Source organism: Astyanax mexicanus, chromosome 1 (assembly GCF_023375975.1).
Source record: "Astyanax mexicanus isolate ESR-SI-001 chromosome 1, AstMex3_surface, whole genome shotgun sequence".
In the NCBI taxonomy this organism is placed as follows: Eukaryota; Metazoa; Chordata; class Actinopteri; order Characiformes; family Acestrorhamphidae; genus Astyanax; species Astyanax mexicanus.
The window spans coordinates 50,785,927-50,807,994 of NC_064408.1; the positions used below are offsets into that span (position 1 = coordinate 50,785,927).

Sequence of the window (22,068 nt, forward strand, 5' to 3'; positions counted from 1 at the left end):
CTAGATGGGCTATTGTAGGTGAAATCATCATGAGGGGTCTTTAACGAAACGCCTCATAAACCTGAGCACGTTCTTCACGTCTCAGGAATGCGCAAGGGCAAAAAAAAGGACAAAGGGTCTTATAAGCGGATTGGGACAGTGCCGATCACTGATGGCACAGGTTTGCACTCTGTCAGAGCTATGTCAGGTGCTCGAGAGGAGAGAGAAGACGGATTAAAACCATTCCCGATTGTGTTTCTATAATCACCTTCATGTCCTGCGATATACAAAGAAGAAGCAACACAATAAGACATTCAACTGAGATTAACAAGGCGAGCAGATGGCACAAAATTATTAGTGTGTGAGTACAAAGGAGGGAGCCCCCTTGATTACAAGCATAAACAAAGCCATGCACAAGTTATACATAATTCAACACATCAGAAATTACTGCCCAGGTGCCATCCATGTTATTTATAGGCTGCAGTGCTGGTCCACTAATGCGTCAAATCCTGCTCAAGTCTTTATTGTCTAACACTGGGTTGAGTTTCCAGCCAACACAAAAAAATTTATAATTAATTACATAGACATGAATACTCATGAGCTGTGAAGATAAGTTCAGAAACAAAACCTTCAGAACAGGGGACTGGGGACTTCATTTGTAAAAGAACCCTAATGATTCTAACATGTAAATTCAAATGAACTCTGAAACTATATATTTAAGGTGTGCTTTGAAGTGATGGTGTGGTAAAGAAGCAGAGAAAGGTTTTCTTCTGATGACACCTTCACAAATGTACAGTAAAGGTGCCCTAGAATTGACAACTGTATTTTATTGTCACAGTATAATAAGTTTGGTACATTAAAGCAAAAGTGTCAAAAGTATTGAAATTCATTATTCAGGTAGAAGTAAAATACTTCTGTAGAATGCAAAGTATCAACTCAAGCTTTTTGCTCAAAGAAAAAAGTAAAAGTACTGGATTTAAATGTACATAAAGTATCAAAGTAAGAATAAAGAAATAAAAAAAAGCCCTCAAGGACAAAACTTTAGGTCGAGCTACAAGAGCCTACAGTGCACTAACCTGAAATTAAACAAGAGTAATGAGGCTATTTTTAAAAGGTAAGAAAAAAACAGTAAGTTCAGATAATTGGGTGAAAATGTAAGGAGAAGAATTAAAAAGCCGTCTGAAAAAATTACTCCAGTAAAGCAGAGATTACCCCAAATTAATACCCAAGTAAGGCCCCAAATAATTTGAACCTGACACCTTTGTATTTAAGTTATTACAGTGAATCTCAAACAATTCCAAACCCCCAAATAGGAAAATAGGTTAGATAAAAAATATATAAAAAATAGGATAAAAAATTAAAAAATTAAAAAAACAAAAAAAAAATGCAATGGTTTTGTTACAGATGCTAATTATAAAGCTTTGCTTGGCTGCTTTGGCTACTGTGGGCAATATATAGCCACCTAATAAAAGCAGATATCACCATTTTTAAACGAGTCCATCATCGAAGAGCAAACAGTATATTTCATTCCAAGACTAAATCCATAAGTGGTAGAGTGTAAATTCAACTGTCACACACTAAAACTTACTATTCAATCGTTGTTGCTGCTTTACATCTTTACATTATTCAGTAACTGCAGCACATTATTCAGTAACTACTACTAGAAAACTAATTTGTAAGTTATGCTGTTATGAGGGTGGAATAGAAAGGCTCTCATTATTGTCCTCTCATTAATACATGCATAATGTATTTCTCCTCATTAAAATATTCAGAAGGTTAATGAACACATTTCAGACTATAGCAAACCAGGATGGCACCGAGGCTGAGATCATTAACAAAGAATAAGCCATGCTACAAAAAAACAATCACACAGACCCTGTATACATGCAAGTACATGCCAAAACACACATTCACTTCCCAATAGACCCCAAAAGAACAATCTCAACAAAAAATAAGCAAAAACAAACTCACACAAACTCTCTAAGGAACTTTTTAAAAACAGATAAACACACTTTGATTATGGGGCAGGACAACGCATATGTCATTATAACCCTGTATGACCTGGATGAGCCTTAGGCACCACCCCCTGATGCATATTTCTAATTAATATGAAAACAATCCAGTTGAATATGATTCCCCGGCCAGCACAGACTTCACAAGGCTGTAATGAATTAATCATTTCTATTCCTGGAGGCTGGCAGCGCGAGCAGTGTGTAGTAAGGGCTATTTCTGCAAACAATAATAATTAATTTGGCTGTTCCTGCAGGGCCGCTGTGGATCGGGGGCCGGGTAGAGTGGACTCGTTGTGAATAATTAATTACGAGCATGAAGTGCTCTCTTCGGATGGGCACTAAATCAATTCTGTCTGTTTCATCATCGATACCCTGCAGGTGAGAGTGTTACAGGTGTGTATGTGTGTGTCCTCTTGAATACTTGGTAAGCATCCAATTCAATTCACCTGAGGAGCTCTGGAGATAAACTTTTTAGCAAATAGCTTCCTTTTTTTGGGGGGGGTTTAGAATTTCTCAACTTTTCTCAATTCTTAGTGTACTATAGTCCCTTTTACTACAAGTAAAAAGAAGAGAGTACGTACAGTTAAAAACAGAAGTTTACATACACTGTATAAAAAGACACATATGCATGTTTTTCTCACTTTCTGACATGAAATCAGAATTAACCTTTCCTGTTTTAGGTCAATTAGGATTAACTAAAATTATTTATATTTGACAAATGTCAGAATAATGAGAGAGATCATTAAGGCATTTTTTATTACTCTCTGCAAAGTCATCAATAGTTTACATACATTTTAGTAGTATTTGGTACCATTGCCCTTAAACTGTATGACTTGGGTCAAAAGTTTTGGATATGCTTCCACAATCTTCTCACAATAGTCGGCAGGAATTTGGGCTCACTCCTCCTGACAGAACTGGTGTAACTGAGCCGTGTTTGTAGGTCGTCTTGCTTACACCTGCCTTTTCAGCTTTGCCCATTAACTGTCAATAGGTTTGGAATCAGGGCTTTGTGATGGTCACTCCAAATCATTGACTTTGAGCCACTTTGTAACCTTAAGCCACTTTGTAACTAGTTTGTTGGCCACTATGTGTCAGTATGCTTCGGTCATTGTCCGTTTGGACGACCCGTTTGTGCCCAAGCTTTAACTTCCTGGCTGATGTTTTGAGATGTTGCTTCGGTATTGCAACATAATAGTCTTTTCTCATGATGTTGTCAGTTCTGTGAAGTACACCAGTTCCTCCTGCTATAAACAACCCCACAACATGATGCTACCACCCCCGTGTTTCACAGTTAGGATGGAATTCTAAGCTTGCAAGCTTCTCCCTTTTTTCTCTAAATGTAACAATGGTCATTATGGCCAAACAGTTCAATTTTAGTTTTGTCAAACCACAGGACATGTCTCCAAAATTAAGGTCTTTGTTCCTGTGTGCATTTGCAAACATGAATCTGGCTTATTTATGTTTTTTTGGAGTAATTCCAAACTTGTTTGTACTTGGGTATAATTGTTTGTACAGATAAACGAGGCACCTTCAGAAATCAGGAGCGTGCAGATGCTTCTTCTAAATTTTAATTTTGGCTTTTTGTTCTTTTTTGATCATTTGAAACTGTAAATGTAAGGCTTTGAAAAAATGTAAACAACTATACCAGACTAACGTTTAATTTTGGGTCCTTCACACTGCCAGTGTTTAGAGTTTTCCAAATATTTAAGAGCATCTTATTAGTTTTAAATTAAGTGGTTCAGCAACCTTTGTTAACATAATGGTCCTCTGTTGATAACGTAGTGAAAGTAACTCACAATGCACTTCTCAGATGATCAGAGGAGACATCAGACTCACTCTAGGGATTAATAAAGATCAATTTCGAATGCAGTATTTTTCAGTTTTTGTTGTTTATTTCAGTTTAAAAAGAAGGCAACTGAGAGCTGATGATTAGATTAGACAATTTACTGTTCATAAATTGCAAAGTGATGTTTTACATTAGATTGACACTTTAACCTTGCTCTTTCATAATAATATATGACATTCTTCATTTGAAATTGGTTTAAGAACTTAGAGTACAGAAATTGAATATTGTTCAAATGGAATAAAACATCAACATAGGCCAGCAGTTAATATAATTGTGTGCAGATAAGTGAGTAATGTTATTATTTGGTAATAGATTTCACTTGAGCATTTCTGTACTAGAACAACTAAGGTTGATCACATTGCTGGTTGTGCTTTTGTCTGAGAAAAACACATATTTAGTTTTTTTTCTCCTCAAACTGATTCTTAGCCTTTTTACTGATGGTAAAAGTGAAATAGCAGCACAAACACTACAATTTCAAAAAATGGTAATTTGATGAGGGCACAGTATGCTGATAATTTGATTGTGTGAAAAGCCAGCACCCTATTTGAGACAATCCTAGTCTGAGAAAGAATGCAGGTGGAGCATCCAGTGAATATGGTATGAATAGAGTGAGAAACAGATGAAGTGTCTGGGCCCACAGTGACAGCAGGGATATTAAAGATTACCTCTGGACTCTTGCGGTTCTGCAGGATCTGCTTGTCCGTGTCCTTGGTGGCAAAGTAGCGTGTACATCCCCGGTTCAGGTACTACATCACAGAACAAGAAGCACAAAAAAAGAAACAGGAGACAGTGGTTAGGACCAAATATCATGTTCATGCGTAATTAAGTGACAAACGACCATCTCAGCTCTTGGCAGCTGCAATTTTCAGCGTCATTGAGACAGCAGAGAAGTGGAGCCCCCCTAAGCATAAATCTCAAAACACAAAAACTTCACCCGGCAAGACACCGAGCTAATGAAATGAGCTACAAGGAAAATTATATGCAAATTCAGTTTAATGACTGCTGCAGATGTAAGACTGGGACTGTGGGATAGAATGATTTGTTCCTCACATTAGCTCTAGCTATTCCTAGCATTTTCTGTAGTGAAAACTTATTCAGGTTTGTTAGAGCTACAGTCTGGTGAAAATTACAAGTATGTTTAACCCAGTTATACTCAGCCAACACAAGTTTATTCCTGACAGCTGCAACTACATACTGGATCCAAGCATTTTGTTCTCCATTCTGTCCAGATGCAAACACATTATGATCCTGCTTAGCTTGTACTTAACTCACTGTTAAACTAACTATCAAACTGAGTTACTGACTTACTCGTTGACCCTTTATCAACCTCCTTTATGGACTTTTTTTAATGACTCCTTTAATGGCTCCATTATAAACTCCTTAAATGACTCCCTCGCTAACTCCTCTATTGACTCCCTCACTGACTCCTTAAACAACTCTGTTTCTGACTCCTTAAATGACTCATTCACAACTCTCTCACAGAGGCCTTAAATAACCCAACAACGACTCCCCTACGACTCCTTAAATGACTCCCATACCTTCTTCTTTATTGCTTCCCTCACAGACTCCCTAAAAGATTCATTCACGACTCCCTCAGAGGTCTTAAATGACCAGACCAAGACTCCCCCACGACTCCTTAAATGGCTCACCTACTCAACTATTGACTCCCCCACCAACTGCTCGAATGACTCCCTTACCTACTCCTATATCGACTCCCTCAATGACTCCTTAAATAACGCCCTTACACACTCCTTTATTGATTCCCTCAGACTCCTCAAATGACTCATTGATGACTCTCACAAACGCCTTAAATGACCCAACCAACAACTCTCTCATAGAGGTCTTAAATGACCCAACCAAGACTTTCCCACGACTCCTTAAATGACTCCCTTACCTACTCCTTAGTTGACTCCCTTAATGACTCCTTATATAATGCCTGTACCTTATCCTTTATTGACCCCCTCACCAACTCCTTAAACAACTCTGTTGCTGACTCCTTAGGGGACTCCATCATGACTCCCTCACAGAGGCCTTAAATGACCCAACCGACTCCTTAAATAATGCCCTTACCTTCTCCTCTATTGATTCCCTCACAGACTTCCTAAACGACTCATTCACAACTCCCTCACAGAGGCCTTAAATGACACCTCCACAACTCTCCCACTACTCCTTAAATGACTCCCCCACCAACTCTTTTTATGACTCCACCACAGACACATTAAATGACTCCCTCTCTTATTCCTTCTTTGATTCCCTCTCATCACCAACTCCGATGTTCACATTAAGATGGCATAGTCAGAAAGTGGATCCCTTTAGACCTATGACCAAATGGCTCATATCAGATTTGCAGCAATCTGGGATGCATGTTAGACAGTAACTGTACTGTCAGCTATCCTGTTTTATGAGTTCAAAGCAGGAAATATGTTCAGGCATAAAGACCGTTTTACATGATCCAAGGTTCTGGTCAACTAACCTGCCTACCAGGTGCCCACAATGAGACGCAAGCACCTACAATGGTCATTGGAGCTGTAAAAGAAGGTTGCATGATCTGATGAGTCAGGCTCATGATCTCTAGTCACGCGTGTCCATATTAAACAACGGCATTCTACAGATACGTAAGCTTCATTTACTGGGCTGTCCAGGGAGAGTCCGTCTGATAAACACATTCTCTCGCTACATGTGTTCTACATCTACATCTGGTGGTGTTAGCTGTGTGAGGCAATGTCACTACATACTGTGTTCAGCAGTCAGCTCGAACAGAAATTCCTTGTCCCCCCCTTTTAATTACTACAGTGGGAGATGAATGGCTTTGCGGTTGCTGTCACTGGAGAGGCGCTGATAAATGATGAGCGTGGATGGAAGTTCCAAGGTGACGGAGAGGGTGTAGAACAAGAGGGGAAACAATATGAGTGGGCTGTCCAGTCAGTAGACAACACGCTACAAAGGCTTTTATTACAGATGGGCTGGTAGAGCAGGGAGATGGAGAATGAGGGAGATAAAGAGAGGAGGAGGAGGATGAACATGGACAGTTGACAGACAGGCAGGTGGGTGTCTATATGGATTAGCAGCAGAAAGGCTAAATGGGTGCAGATAAAGCGCGAGAGAATGGAATGAAGAAGAGAGTTTTTGAGTTTTTGATAACTTTAGCTTCTTCTACGCTTGATCAGTACGTAAAAGTGGTGGTAGTTTGCTTCTATAACTTTTGCAGTGGGGTTGTTAAACATTAAATAAGTACAAACTTATTTATGATGGCTACAACAACTACAACAGTTATCCATGTATCACTTTGTCCATTTTTAGATGAAAATCGCATTATGTACCTTCCTAACTGACTGATTACCTAACCTAGCTTACTCAGTGTTTGTGTTTTGGTAGTTTGTGCTTTGCCTACAGTTTCCAGGATCTTCTGGCCCTTGATCGCTGATTTTCTTTCGACAGATTCCCACAGCCTACATAGCCTACATTGGCTGTAAGCACAGCATCAATTTTTGCATTTTCCATGACGTTTTTCACACTGAGAAATGACACTAAAGGATGAAAATAAGCCAGCAAAGTCTCCAGGTGGTCGAGCAGAGTAAGGTGTTGACACTATGATCAGGAGATTGCTGGTTTGAACCCCAGTCATGCAGCTCGCCATCAGCTGCCAGAGCCCTGAGAGAGCACAACTGGCCTTGCACTTTTTTGGTGGATAGATGGCGCTCTTTCCCTCATCACTCCAAAGGGTGATGGTAATCAGCACATCTGTGAGCTAATGTATCGGAACAGAGTCGCTGCACTGGAAGGAGGCGTGTGGTAGTCTCCATGTGTTGGGGCATTACTAGTGATGGGAGATCTCGTCACTCTCTAATAAAAAACAAGCATCTCCATTTTTGTTGATTTTTACTTTACTACATAATTCAAACACACAAACTGTCTTTTACACTGTGTTGAAATTTCTTGATCACATTGTTGGTTCTTGAATAGAAATACTCTAAAATTACTTGAAATAAACTCTATTTACACTATTTGCATTCCATTGAAAGTTAAGTAGGGTCTATCTCTCTACTGTAAAGTTGTCTAGTAGCTGAATAGGTAGAAAAATTGGCCACATAAACTGAGAGAAAAATGGGACAAAAACTAGCCAGACCAGTGCAATACACTTATAGCAGGCATGGGCAAAAGTCCATATTAAGATGGTTCACTACCTAAACAATATCTAGTTAACAGTGTCTCTGCAGTGAGAAACTGGCCAAAGCAGATAAATTCTACATGAAACGACATCACAATGGTAAACTGTGCATTTCATGCCCATATGTACACATATGTTCATACGCTACCTTGAATAAGTGAACGGGGCTTAAGTGTACATTATGCCGTCTTATTGAAAGATCTACACACTGAGCTCAACTAATCCCCTATTTCCTTTAGGGCCCACTGTCAAGCGTCCCTCACCCATTTCATCACTTCAAAAGATTCTTATCTCCATATGAGGCACTCAGTTCTGCGCAGATCAGCACAACAGTGCTGTGATCTCACAGCCCTTCAGCTCAATTTCAGCATTGTTGCTTAAACAAAGCACATCAAAGAGCAGAGAAACTATTGTTGCAAAAAATCACAAGTGGCAAAAACTCTCATGAGCCAAAAGTTTAAAAAGAAAGCTGGCGACGATCAAGGTCTTCTGCAAAAGACCTCAAGGTCCTGCATAACAAAGAAATGTCTATGCTATGTACTCAGACTGCGCAATCCCCTTGAAATGAATCCCTAATAAACAAAGAAAAAGTGCGTGGGAGCTGTGGTTTTGTAATGTTCATCTCAATACAGTAAGGACAGGAGGTAGACAAATGAAGACCCCAATCCTACACCAACTTCAGGTTAAAAGTGGCAAAGAAAACTGAAGGTGTAACTTTTTTGCTGTGCCTATCCTGCCATCTAGTGGACAGTCCAAAAACAGTCTCCAAAAAAAATTTGAATAAATAAATAAAAAATCATGCAGGTGTTCACTGATTACAAAGCCATTACAGCTAAACTTTTCTCTCATCTCTCAATTCTGGGACATTACACATTATGTTTGTTCAGATTCAATTCACCAGATAATTATGAAGCTTCTTAAGCATTTAAAGAGCTGCACATAGACGAGGTGTGCTATTGCCCCTCAAGGAACCAGAGCTAAGAGCCCCACAGTGAAAATTACTCTGGAACTCATAGACTAAAGTGTTCATGTGCATAATGACATTTGTCTGGTGGATCTAACAATGCTGAGCTAAGAAAAATGTTGTTGTTTCAGAAAACACTTGGTTAGAAGGCCTAGATGCAGTACGTATCTCAGTGTGGGTCTTGGTCCAGCAGTTTGGTGATTTTCCTGCTTACCTCATTTAGCAGTTAGGTACCAGATTTAATTTAGCAAATGTTTTGGACATTCAGTGTTGGACTATAAGGCGCACCAAATTATAAAGCGTATTATGCAACACTAGTAAGGAAAAGGAGTTCACTATCTTTTTCTTCTAATTTAGCATATACTGTAAAGCTAAGTTAAGTAAAGTTAAGTAAACAAAACTGTACTTCTCACTACACTGAGGAACCCTGAGTGTTCCGATAAGCCAGAGTGATATTAGCCAGCAGTTCATCCCACGTAGCTTGATTTAACACGGTAAACGTGCAGGCTATAGTCCAATAAAGAGCTAGAGCTTAGCACACTTAGCAGGTAATGCTAATGCTGCTCCAGCAGTGCTAACTAGAGTCATCAGCAGGCTACAAGTCAATAACACTGACCTCTGAATGACAAAAGAACTAACGCTTAGTGCAGTTCATGGATAATGCTAATGCTGCTCCAGCAGTGTTAGCCGGGATGGGCAGCAGGGTACAGGTGATAATACCTCTGAGCCTTTATTTTTTATTTTTTTAAATGAAAGGATTTTAAATGCACCTTATAGTGCGAAATATATACGTTAGTTGCTTGCATGATCTTTTATGATTTTTTGCAGACATGAAGACACTTTAATAGTAAAAAAGCATCGGCCACCTGCAGTGGGGCACAGTGATTTTATTAAAGCAACATTATGTAACATTCTCTCCTTAAATAGCAGCTTTAAAAATCTATTTAATGCTCCACTGATTTTAAATGGGAGAATAGTGCCGCTATCTTTTCCACACTGATTCCTGTAGTAAGGAACTTTGTTGAAGCAGACAGGGCAACTCTTGCAAAAAATGTGTAATGCTGTGTAACTCATATTTATATGTATACTTATATGTAAGTCATATTTGTGTAAAATCCTGTAGCATTACTTCACAGTCCCAGTCCACAAGCTCCATTCAGCTTCTGTGACGTGTCTGTGACGTATTTTTGGTTTCTAACAATGAGAATTTACATTAAGCTACACTTTTTTACCCACCGTTCAAATGTTATTAAAGAAAAAAGATGGTTTACAAGAAACAGATACAGCCTTTAAAATTCACAAAATATACCTTTCCTTTCCAGTTTGAGTTATTTTATATTCATGCTATATCTGTGGGTAGATGGCCAGCACCCAGTCACCACATCAATGCCATATTAATAATCATCAAAATGATTTTACATATATTTAGAAATGTACCCAGTAGAGCATAGGCTCTGTCGGCCCTGGTGCTGTTGAAGGTCTCTACAGAGAACCACCTCCCCTCCCCTATTTCATTTTACTAGATTCTAAACTTTAAATCAATACTTCAGTTATGTTTGTGGGGGAGTTATTAAGGTTTGTCCCTTTTTTTGTGTGAAAATAAATATGTTTTGTTATTAAAAATACAGCTCTGGAAAAAACTATAGACCACTTAAAAATGTTTATAAGAGTTTACCAAATTGAAAAACTCTGGAATATAATCAAGAGGAAGATGGATGATCACAAGCCATCAAACCAAGCTGAACTGCTTAAATTTTTGCACCAGGAGTGGCATAAAGTTATCCAAAAGCAGTGTGTAAGACTGGTGGAGGAGAACATGCCAAAATGCATGAAAATTGTGATTGAAAACCAGGGTTATTCCACCAAATATTGATTTCTAAACTTGTTGATTATGAACTTGTTTTCTTTGCATTATTTGAGCTCTGCAATATCTGCATCTTTTTTTGTTTTTTCATCCATTTCTCATTTTCTGCAAATAAATGCTCTAAATGACTATTTTTATTTGGAATTCGGGAGAAATGTTGTCTGTAGTTTATAGAATAAAACAACAATGTTCATTTTACGCAAACATTTACCTATAAATAGCAACATCAGATTCAGATTCAGATTCAGAAACTGCAGTGGTCTCCAGAGCTGTATAGTTGACATTGTCGAACATAAAATAAAATGTAAATACAATTATATTTCAATTTGTGTAGATTAAGTGCTCGTTTGACCTTAAAAGAAAATGTTTTAAGAATTACAGTCTTGCCACCTAGCGGTCAGACCTGCTAAATAAGAAGGAAAACATGGAGACACCCCTGTTCCTTACTAGTGTTGTATTAAGCCCCCTATAGTGCGGAAAATGTGGTAATAAATAATTAAAATGCATTTTAATAATCCCATAATATAGTTTCTGTGTAGGACATTAATAACTGTAGACTGCTGCACTCACCCTGAAAGAGTCTGGAGAGGTGAGGTGAAATTGTTCCCGGATGTCTTCAGAAGCTCCTGCACACAGTCTGTAGAAGATATGGTAGTTCCTCTCCTCCTGGCTCTGCCTGCAGATTCGAGATTTCTCCAGCAGGTAATGAGACACGAAGCCCCCTACCACTGCATTCTGGTCACCACATTAACATAACACACATTTCAATAAATACACACATTCCCAATGTACATGCAAACACACCAACAGTAATGTGGTGTTCAAGAAATTAGTACATAAATGTTTAGACCTCTATGCACTGTAATACTTATGTCTGGCATGATCATTTTAATGGATCATCATAAATACTACTTTATTGCTGCCATCTACTGGATAGAGTTTTAACTGCAGTACAAACTTTCCTAAAATTATAGTTTCTAGGGTGTTTTTTGAGAATAGTTTTTGGCTACTTGCTAAGAAACACCATCAATTTTTCTTTTTTAAGTGTTTAAGATAGATCTTAAAACAAGACAATCCAATTAGAGTAAAGTAGTCAAAGAGGAGAGATGACCCCACACATCATTCAAATAACTGGGAGTGATTTTTTTTTTTTTTAATGAGGTCATCTTTTAAAATCAATCAAAAACAACCAGAAAACTTTAGAAATTCAACTTTCAACCATCCAAGCGACCCAATATCTGAGTAAATCAAGCTAAACTCATTAACTAATCAGGATTTCTAATCAGATTTTATATAATTTTAAGAAGGTATACAAATCTGACTGCCACCATTGTAGGTGTGGGTTTACAGGCATTTTGATTGAACTGATTCAGACAGAACATACTTAAGGGTCCCAGATGAACAGTTTGCACTGGAATATCAGTGCTTACCCATAGCTTCTATAACATTAGAATCCAAACACAACACTGCTTGAGAGAACACTTAAGATTAAGCTATATTAGAGCACGTTCTACTTGTCCAAATCGAGGAGACACTGACCTTTGTGTTAAAGTGAATTTCCACAAACTTGCCAAAACGGCTGCTGTTGTTGTTCCGGACAGTTTTCGCGTTCCCGAATGCTTCCAGCAGAGGATTCGCTGCACAGTCCAAATTAAAGGTCAAATACAATCTGCCTGAGTGAGTCAGTGTGTTAAGCCAACAGGATTTAGAGCAGATACATACCTTCAACTATTCTTTCATCAATGTCCTGACCAGTTCCATAGGAGGTTGTTAAATAGCTGTGATAAAAAAGAGACAAAAAAAACAAGGAGACGTCAATATCAGTCAGTAAAGCCTTCTAGATTTATGTAAAAAAGCACCAAATGACACAAAATGTATCCAAAGTCATATGTCTGGGTGCTTTTTGTATCAAGGTTATATACATTTACAATTTTCATTATTACAAAATAATATTATATTACTATATATATATTATATATAAAAAGTAAAAAAGTACATATTATAAAAAGTACATACAGTTTAAATCTGATATTCATAGACAATTCAACATTAACATGCTGAAGTGACTGAAATCTGATTTTTTTGCTCAATGAGGCTCAGATCTGATTTTTTCATAGCTGTGTGAATGTGCTAAATCCGTTTTTTTTTTTTTTTTTTTTTCAAACCAGTATCCGTATCCATGGACATGCGATATGTATGTGAACAGTCAAATTAAAAGTCTTTTTGCTTTTACGGATGCACTATGTGCTTCTCTCTTGTACCCAGACATCTCTTGGTGCAGCTGTGCAGCTGTAGCTGCAAAAACCGCAAAAAGCAAACGACCTGAACATGTACTTCAGACCAGCTATGAGCTGCTAACACATCCATTTCCCTTTATAAAGCTACGAATCGTCTCGCTCAAATATAATGTTTTTTATGTATCAATGGGAGCATTTGAGGCGTTTCAGGAGCAGATTTGTTCACATTACACACAGATACAGATCTCTTACATTTGTGAATGTGAACAGTCAAGAGCCAATATCCAATCTGAACAAAAAATTGGATTTGATCAATGTGGCTTGTAATGTAAATGTAGCCAAGTTCTGCATTTTGCATCATGGTAATTGACGAGGTATAGAATTTCATTACATGTTAGCTAGATTATCCTAATTGCTCCGTAAACATAGAATTATGTCCTTACCGGAGTACAAACTTGGTGTTTTCAGTCTTCCCTGCTCCTGATTCCCCAGAGACAATGATGGACTGACTCATCTTTAGTACCTTCATGTCGCGATAGGCCTTATCAGCTAGCAGAAAAACACACAGGCTGTTAGCTACTCAACGTACACAGCATACATAGCGTTCTCAGCACTATTAACAGCACTATCAGTTAGTGTCAATGTTGTGGCAGCTAATTAAGACACCTTTTAAAAAAACAGTGAGTAAGAGATTAAAAATGCCTTAATAAGTAAAAAACATTGGTTATTTTTATGTCATATAATTTTGTGTAGAGCCATCCCTCATCCATCAGAATCATTCCTTGATACGAATACATATCATTTTCCAGCATACACGACAGAGATACAACATGAATCATATGGTACCCCTTGGCTGATAACACCGCTGTACTCTATGCAGCAGACTGGGGTTCAATTCCTTGTTTGTAAACGTTTACCATGTCGTATTACTAAGAGCCGTTGAGCAAAACTGATGCAATATTTATCCATTTCTACAACATGACAACATGGTCAGAGTCTCACTAAATATATAGACAAAGTTCAGTGATTTAAATTGGCTTGGTGGGGAAAAGTGCATTATAGGGAAATCTACTGACTCATTTCTTTACACAGACAGTAAATGTAGTCAGGGGTTGCCATATTAACAATGCTAATATTGGAAAAATGTATCTGGTACAATGTCACTGCCCAACAAGTTCCTTAATCAAAAATAAAAACATTGAAAAAGAGCAAAACCACAATCTATGATTATCAAAGAATTATACTAAATACATTTAAAAAGAGCAAAACCACAATTTATGATTATCAAAGAATTATACCTATTATATCTTAACAGCAACCATATACATAAATACTCAAAGAGCAGGAAGTTCAATTTTAAAGACAACCAATAACATCTAAAAACTTTCCTACCAATCAAAATAATAGTGTACCTAAGAGTCAACATATCTGACATGTACAGCTGTGGTATTATATACAATGCTAACATAACCACAGATTTGAGCAACTGATCACAAAGGGCAATTAATGATCTCAAGGCAGCTGGGACCACAGTCACTAAGAAAACAATTGGTAACATATCAGGCCGTAATGGATAAAAATCCTGCAGTGCCCGTAAAGATCCTCTGCTCAAGAGTGCACATGTGCAGACCCATCTTAAGTTTTCCAATGAACACCTGGATGATTCTGAGAGTGATTGGAACAAGGTGCTTGTGGTCAGATGAGACAAAAATTGAGCTCTTTGGCATTAACTCTACTCGCCGTGTTCGGAGGAAGAGAAATGCTGAGTATGATCCAAATAACACAGTACTCTCTGTCAGGCATGGAGGTGGAAACATTATGTTTTGGGGATGTTTCACAATTAAGGTCTACATAATTAATCATGATATTGATTTGAGATCATATCACACAGCTCTACATAATCATCTTATTCACTGACCCTAATAGGCATGACTTTTTATATGCTCTTATGGTTAAAACAACAAAAAAAAAACAAAATCAGAAAACTGATATCAAAAATTCTGTAGCTGCATTCTAAAGCTTACACTGCAGCTAAATTACTTCAGGTCCACAGTAGAACTGTCCTACAAAAGAGCTTTGAAAATGCTTCTATGACACAGCGGTCATGAAATCCAGCAGCCTAGGCTTTGGTTTATTACAGTGTCTGAAGAATCAGGGCACATATTCTGTGTTGACACTAATATAGCTTTTAGAAACAATAAGCATGATTGGTTGGGACAACTGATTCCACTCTTCACCCCTGTGAACAATTCTGACTGAATTCCCCATTTAGGTTTAACCAGGTTCAGTAGCTGAAGTCTTTGTCTCTCACCGATTGCATAGACGTGAGGAGGGAGCGTGCCCAGTGAGCGGCCTTGGTACTGCTTGATGGTGTCGGAAGAGTAGAGCTTGGGGATGTCATAGTAGGGGTTCACTGCTATCAGGATGTTGGCCACATAAGTCTACAGGGGGGGAAAAAACAATGTCTACGGTTACACACATTGTCAGTAAAGCAAGTATGTATTTAGAGCAGCAATACCACATGGACAGAACGAAACAGGGAATGTAATATAAAAACAGACAGTATTAAAATGTCTGAATACTGTACATTTGGTCATTTGAGTCAGTATGCTAGAGCACATACACTACCTCTGTTATTACCAAGCTATTATAAACAGTACGTCATCTCATATATAACCAGAACTGTGTTTCCAGTTGAACACTGGAAAAAGTTGTTCAGAAACTACATCATTGGCTGAATGTCTGTTATACACATAACTCTAGGGTTGGGTTTTGGGTGTGGCTGGTAAGATGGACCCTCTGGCCACTGTATCTAAGAGTGTTTTGAATGTATTCAGTCATTGCAAGATCACAAAATAAACAGCTCTGTAAAAATTAAGAGATCACTTCAGTTTCTGAATCAGTTCCTCTGATTTTACTATTTATATGCATATGTTTTAGTAAAATGAGCATTGTTGTTTTATTCTATAAACTACAAACAACATTGTTCCTAAATTCCAAATAAAAATATAATTTAGAGCATTTATTTGCAGAAAATGAGAAATGGCTGAAATAACAAAAAGATAAAATAATGCAAAGACAACAAGTTCCTATTCATAAAGGGTTCAGAAAATCCATATTTGGTGGAATAAACCTGTTTTTTAAATCACAGTTTTATGCATCTTGGCATGTTCTCCTCCATCTGTCTTACACACTGCTTTTGGATAACTTTATGCCACTCCTGGTGCAAAAAGTCAAGCAGTTCAGCTTGGTTTGATGGCTTGTGATCATCCATCTTCCTCCTGATTATATTCCAGAGTTTTTCAATTTGGTAAAATTAAAGAAAATCATAATTTTAAGTGGTCTCTTTTTTTTCCAGGGGTGTATATGTTTAGCTTCACCCATTCACTGTGTTTTAGCTCAGAATGATTTTTAGCCATGAATACACTTTAAAAACAAGTCTAATTAGTTAATAAAATGGGTCTTAAATAAAAAATAAAAATAATTGATAAAGGTTTTAATTCATAAATGAAGCACAGGTCAACATACATGTATATTGCAAAGTGCCTGCAATGGTGCAATATTGCCACCAGATGGCACCGAAATGATATGTGCTGTATTTAGTTTATTACAGAAAGTGGTGGGGATATTCCGCCATAAAGAAAAAAAAAATCAATGTGTTTTTGTGTAGTGTGTGTGTGTGCCTTTATGGGTTTTTATGTAAGGTTTTTTTTGTATAATTCAACCTAAGATGTCTCTTTAATAGCTGAAAAAGAAACTGTATCACACATTTTTTTTTCAACGCCCACATTCTTGTCTATGTTTCAACTCCCTAAAGCGAACAGGTAACATAAAACAGGTAAAAACACCAGCACCAGATACTGGGGGAAGGTAGATAAAGGCTGCTAAAAAAGCAAGACAAACGTCCAACAAAAAGAGAGACAAAGGCAACCATCAAAGCAAAGCAGACAACAAAAAAAAAAACCAGGATGCGCACAAAAGAAGACTGCAGCTGTGAAGAATGAGCGGCATGATGAGACTTTGAAAGAAAGCATATTGTGCTCTCCTGAGCTATACTGTATCAAAGCCTCAGGCAGACTGCTCTTCTGCCTTCCGCAGTGAAATCTACTGCCCACAGGTCGCCTACACAGAGACGCAGACGATTTTCTACTACATATTTTCAGCAGAGTTGAAAGCAGCATAATGTCAGAGTTGGTGTTCCTTCTCCTGGTTTCTTTAACAGTAAGGAGTAAGGACAAACTTTACACATGGACAAGCAGAGAAATACAGAACTGTCACTAAAAGTGAAAGATGCATGTGAACTAAGGTGGAACAGTGATATTGCAGGATGTCCTTCCCATTTTACCAATGTTCCACAGTGCAGTTAGCAGCATGCTGAGACCAGCGTAGTAACGACAAGGACCAAGCGTACTATTCTCCTTATCACAGTTAGGTGGCGGGAGAGGAGAAAATTATCCATAGTATTGCTTTAAATACTCACATAGATTTTGTCTTTACTGTAGCGCACACGGACGTTGTTTAGAAGAGTGGCTTCATTCAGGTACATCAACGAGCCTGCAACAGAAAAAACACAAACACAAAGAAAATTGTAGAAAATTGTAGAAAACTGAGCCAGTCTTTCGTATTTTATTAGAAATGTCATTAGATCATAAAGAGAATAAGCCCTCTGTGGACTTTATATAAAAGCAGCCCAGCTGGATCACTCACAGTTGTCCTCCACATGCTTGTTGACATCATCCTCAGCAGGGAACACTTGGTTAACAGGAGCAAGAAATGGCTGCAGAGAGAGAAAATAAAGCAGTGTCAGCAAGCTGTGCATACTAAATATGACTCACTCTGACAGTAACCCTTCATTACATTGTTTAAGTGAATATTCATGTCTTTTAAAGGCAAGTTATTCATAAGAATGTACAAAAAGTAATTGTCATGCAGAGATATACTTTTTTAATGTGTGTGTGTGTGTGTGTGTGTGTGCTTGGTTATCTGCATCTTATTAGAAGTGGCATTAAAGCCACTCTCAGGGAGGAGTGTGTGCGCATCTGTGCTTGTATTTTGAGAAAAGGCATGTTGTGTAACAAGATCTGAACAACGCCTGATGTGTGACACACAGACAGACACACACACACACACACACACACACACACACACACACACACACACACACACACACACACACACACACACACACACACAGACAAACAGACAAACATACAGACAATTTTGCGTACCAGACAGAAAGAAAGTGCAAGAGAACATGTAAGAGAGTGCCAGACTCACTTTATCATGTACATACAGTGAGCAAAATAAGTATTTGAACACCCTGTGACTTTGCAAGTTTTCCCACTTAGAAATCATTTGTGTGTTGCTGCTGCAAATACGTATTTGAACACCTGCCAATCAGCAAAAATTCTTGCCCTCAAAGACCTGTTAGTCCTCCTCTACAAAGTCCTCCTTCACACCACTTATTATTCTAAATTAGAAGCATCTGTTTGAGGTTGTTACCTGCATGAAGACACCTGTCCACCCCAAACAATCAGTAAGACTCCAACTACTAACATGCCTAAGAACAAAGAGCTGTCCAAAGACACCAGAGACAAAAAGATAAACTGTTGGAGCAATTATTAGAAAATGGAAGAAGCTTAACATGACTGTGAATCTCCCTCGGACTGGGGCTTCATGCAAGATCTCACCTCATGAGCATATAAATGATCCTAAAAAAGTTGAGGAATCAGACCAGAACTACACGGGAGGAGCTAGTGAATGACCTGAAGAGAGCCAGCACTGTGGGTAATACACTAAGACTTCATAGTTTAAAGTCATGGATGGCACAGAAGTTTCCCCTGCTTAAATCAACACACGACCAGGCCTGTCTTAAGTTTACCCATGACCATTTGGAGGATCCAGAGGAGTCATGGGAGAAAGTTCTGTGGTCAGATGAAGCCGAAATTGAACTTTTTGGGTTACCTTTGTGCGTGCGATTTAATTATTCTCTACATGTAAAAATAATAATATACTGTATGAATTATTACTGCCTACTAATACTGTAGAATACTGTTCTATAATTGAACATGGTGATGGTAGCGTGTTAGCGTGCGTTGTGTTGGTATGAGTGGATCAGACACAGCAGTGCTGCTGGAGTTTTTAAATTCACTGTATTCACTCACTGTCACACACTCTAATACACACTTCTACCTTGCTGCTTCACTTTGTAGATGTATGCTCTGCAGTTACACTGAGGGAGTTAAAAACTCCAGAAGCCCTGCTGTATCTAATTCACTCATACCACTTGTACCAGTAACCCAGCACACAAACAATACACAGTAGTGGTTTTACATTTGAATGCGAATGAATAGGACACTATTATACTGTCTATATAGTAGTATATACACATTCCTACCTACACCTACACACGTGGAACATTTGCATGATCCCACGTCCAGGCAAAACATAAAAACAGGTTTCTATTGCACATATGTTGCATCCACTGTCTAACTTACCCACCTTTATAACTTGCGATGTCTAAGTAGCCTTAGATTCTTAGATGCTCTTTTTGATAAATGTAAAACCTGTTAAAGAGGAACCTTCAAACAGTCCTTTTGCCCTGCTGCTACTAGTTTAAGGGGACTTTTCAGTTTGGGAACCAAAGTAGCAGGTGTGAAAGAGGGCATGAACCACAGTCCAGACCAAAAGACCAGAGTGTGGACCCAAAAAAGTGTTCTCAGTCCGGATCTACTAAAGATCTACAGAAATTCTAAATAATTATAGGAAGTAGGCAGTGTTTAATTAAACCAGAGAAAAAGTCAATTGGTTTTATTTAACTAAGGCTACATTCACATTATAAGCCACATTTCTCAAACCCGATTTTTTGCTCAGATCATATTTGGCTATCCTGACGGTTCACATTCACAAATCCAAAACATCTGTATTTGTGTGTAATGTGCATCACATTCTTCACCAACAACAAAAAAGTGAAGGCCAGGTGGTGGTTTTTGCTGTTTTTGCAGCTATAGCTGCACAGCTGCACCAAGAGATGTGTAGGTAAGTGTAAAAGCAAATAGATGCATGAATTCCGATGTAACCGTTCACATTCATGTCAAATGTCCATGGATCGGATATGTATCGGATTTAAGACCACATATGGAAGTGGCTCAGATCTGATTAGAAAAAAATGGATTTGGCACGTTCACACAACCATGAAAAAATCTGATCTAAACCACATTAGGCAAAAAATCTGATTTAAATCACTCCAGCCTGGTAATATGAACGTAGCCTAACAGCCTACAAAACAATTAACGTGGAGAGATGCAGCACACATAGTATTGGTGTTATGTGGTGTTTTGCTTTGGTTAGAATGATTATGGTTTTTAAATGCACCTGTTTTGATTAAAAAAAAAAACTCATAATTTAAAATACAGAACAATACAAAAATCTTGACTATAATCAGGAAGATGCATTATTCTCATGTACTCTCACTGTACTGTGTAAATGTAAATTGCAATATTTGATGCTGTGAAAGAGAGAGCAGACAGGCTTGATTTACAGCCTCAGGCAGCAGCCCCCATTGATCGAGAGTTTGAGGAAGAACAGCTGCTGTGTTTTGCTGCTTTGTTATCACTGCAGGAAGTATCCTAACGTTGGAACTTCTTGACATCCGACATCCTCTTTGAAATCATTTCCTGAATGCTGCTTTCCTGGAAATTAGTATGCAGGGAAGAGTGGGCCACACATAAACACACTTTGTCTTTTGCAAAACATGTATATAAATATATATATATTTTTTTTTTTTAAATTTATAATATATATAATATAAAAATGTGTTTAAGGCGAAAAGGGAAGCTTGAATAACTAGTTTTAGCATTTGCCTGCATAAGCAGGGAAAAATGATGTAAACCCCATTAGGGGTAGGTGATATGCCCCTAAAATAATATCACGTTTTTATAAAGTAATGTCACATTTTTCATTGTATTTTCGCGATAACGATACTCTTGGTCATATGACAAAACAGTGAATTAAAAAAATATACTTCAAGAATACACTACTGCAACAAAATTTAAATTACATTTTAATTAAATTGTGTTACTGCATAAGATATGATATGGCACACCCCTAACTAAATTATTAAAAAATACAATAATTTAATCAGATTTGTAACAGAATTCAATAATCCAGAATGGCATGATGATAATAATGCACTTCATATATCTATATATATTCAGGATTAAAGTAAGATAAATGATACAGGACAGATAAAATCTGTCAAGTCTCTAGTAGATATATAATGGGAAATGAGAACGGTGTGAATTTTTCTTTTGCTTAAACCATCAAAAAGTAGTAGCCTGATGTGAAAACTAGGGGTGGGAGATATGGCTTGATATTTCAGGGTATGATATTGTTCATGATATTCAAAAATGTTGGCAATATTATTGGGTACAATATGATCTGGCACACCTCTAAACCCCATTCATTTAGTACAAGTCTTTTTTACAAGTATTTTGTTAGAGACAGATAATCTATCCATCCTTTAGAGAGAAATATACAGTACAGTATTGTTACAAGATAATACCTTCCCATTCCATTCCCTCAAGAAGCACTTAATGATCAATTTACATATTGCTGCGCCTTGACTTCTGGCATGTCAGTGTTTTGCAATGCTCTTAAATTAATTTTTAGCATGTCACCAAGACAATGACAGTGCTGTGCACATGACAGATGAACCAGAACTCGAGTCATTTTAAAACTTCTCTTGGGATATAAGTAGAAATGTTGCACACTCAATGCAGTGCACCCAGAGCAGTGATGTGAATGGTTTGTGTTAATGATATATCATGAAGTGTATAATAAAAGTCCTGTCTGTTACAAGCACTAAACTACCCAGACTGCCCTACTGAGGGTGCTTACAAGCTTTCAATGGGCTTAAAATAAGCAGGGTTTTTTTTAGTAAATGCCCTTATCTGGCAGCAATCAAACGTATTTTAGATGATCAAAAATCAGCAGTGGG

The 22,068-nt window shown here is 37.8% G+C and overlaps 1 protein-coding gene across 9 annotated transcripts in view; it reads right to left on the minus strand.

The window, feature by feature from the left end:
* Positions 1-22,068, minus strand: part of myo6a (myosin VIa) — a 167,087-nt gene that overhangs the window by 105,304 nt on the left and 39,715 nt on the right. For all 9 annotated transcript variants that reach the window (XM_049479598.1, XM_049479596.1, XM_049479582.1 and 6 more), the window contains exons 3-10: positions 17,778-17,847; positions 17,551-17,624; positions 15,382-15,511; positions 13,514-13,619; positions 12,556-12,611; positions 12,373-12,470; positions 11,404-11,568; positions 4,503-4,583 (exon numbers count right to left, since the gene is read on the minus strand). In XM_049479598.1, coding sequence (XP_049335555.1) covers positions 4,503-4,583; positions 11,404-11,568; positions 12,373-12,470; positions 12,556-12,611; positions 13,514-13,619; positions 15,382-15,511; positions 17,551-17,624; positions 17,778-17,847 — 780 coding nt within the window. The remainder of the gene's footprint in view (positions 1-4,502; positions 4,584-11,403; positions 11,569-12,372; positions 12,471-12,555; positions 12,612-13,513; positions 13,620-15,381; positions 15,512-17,550; positions 17,625-17,777; positions 17,848-22,068) is intronic.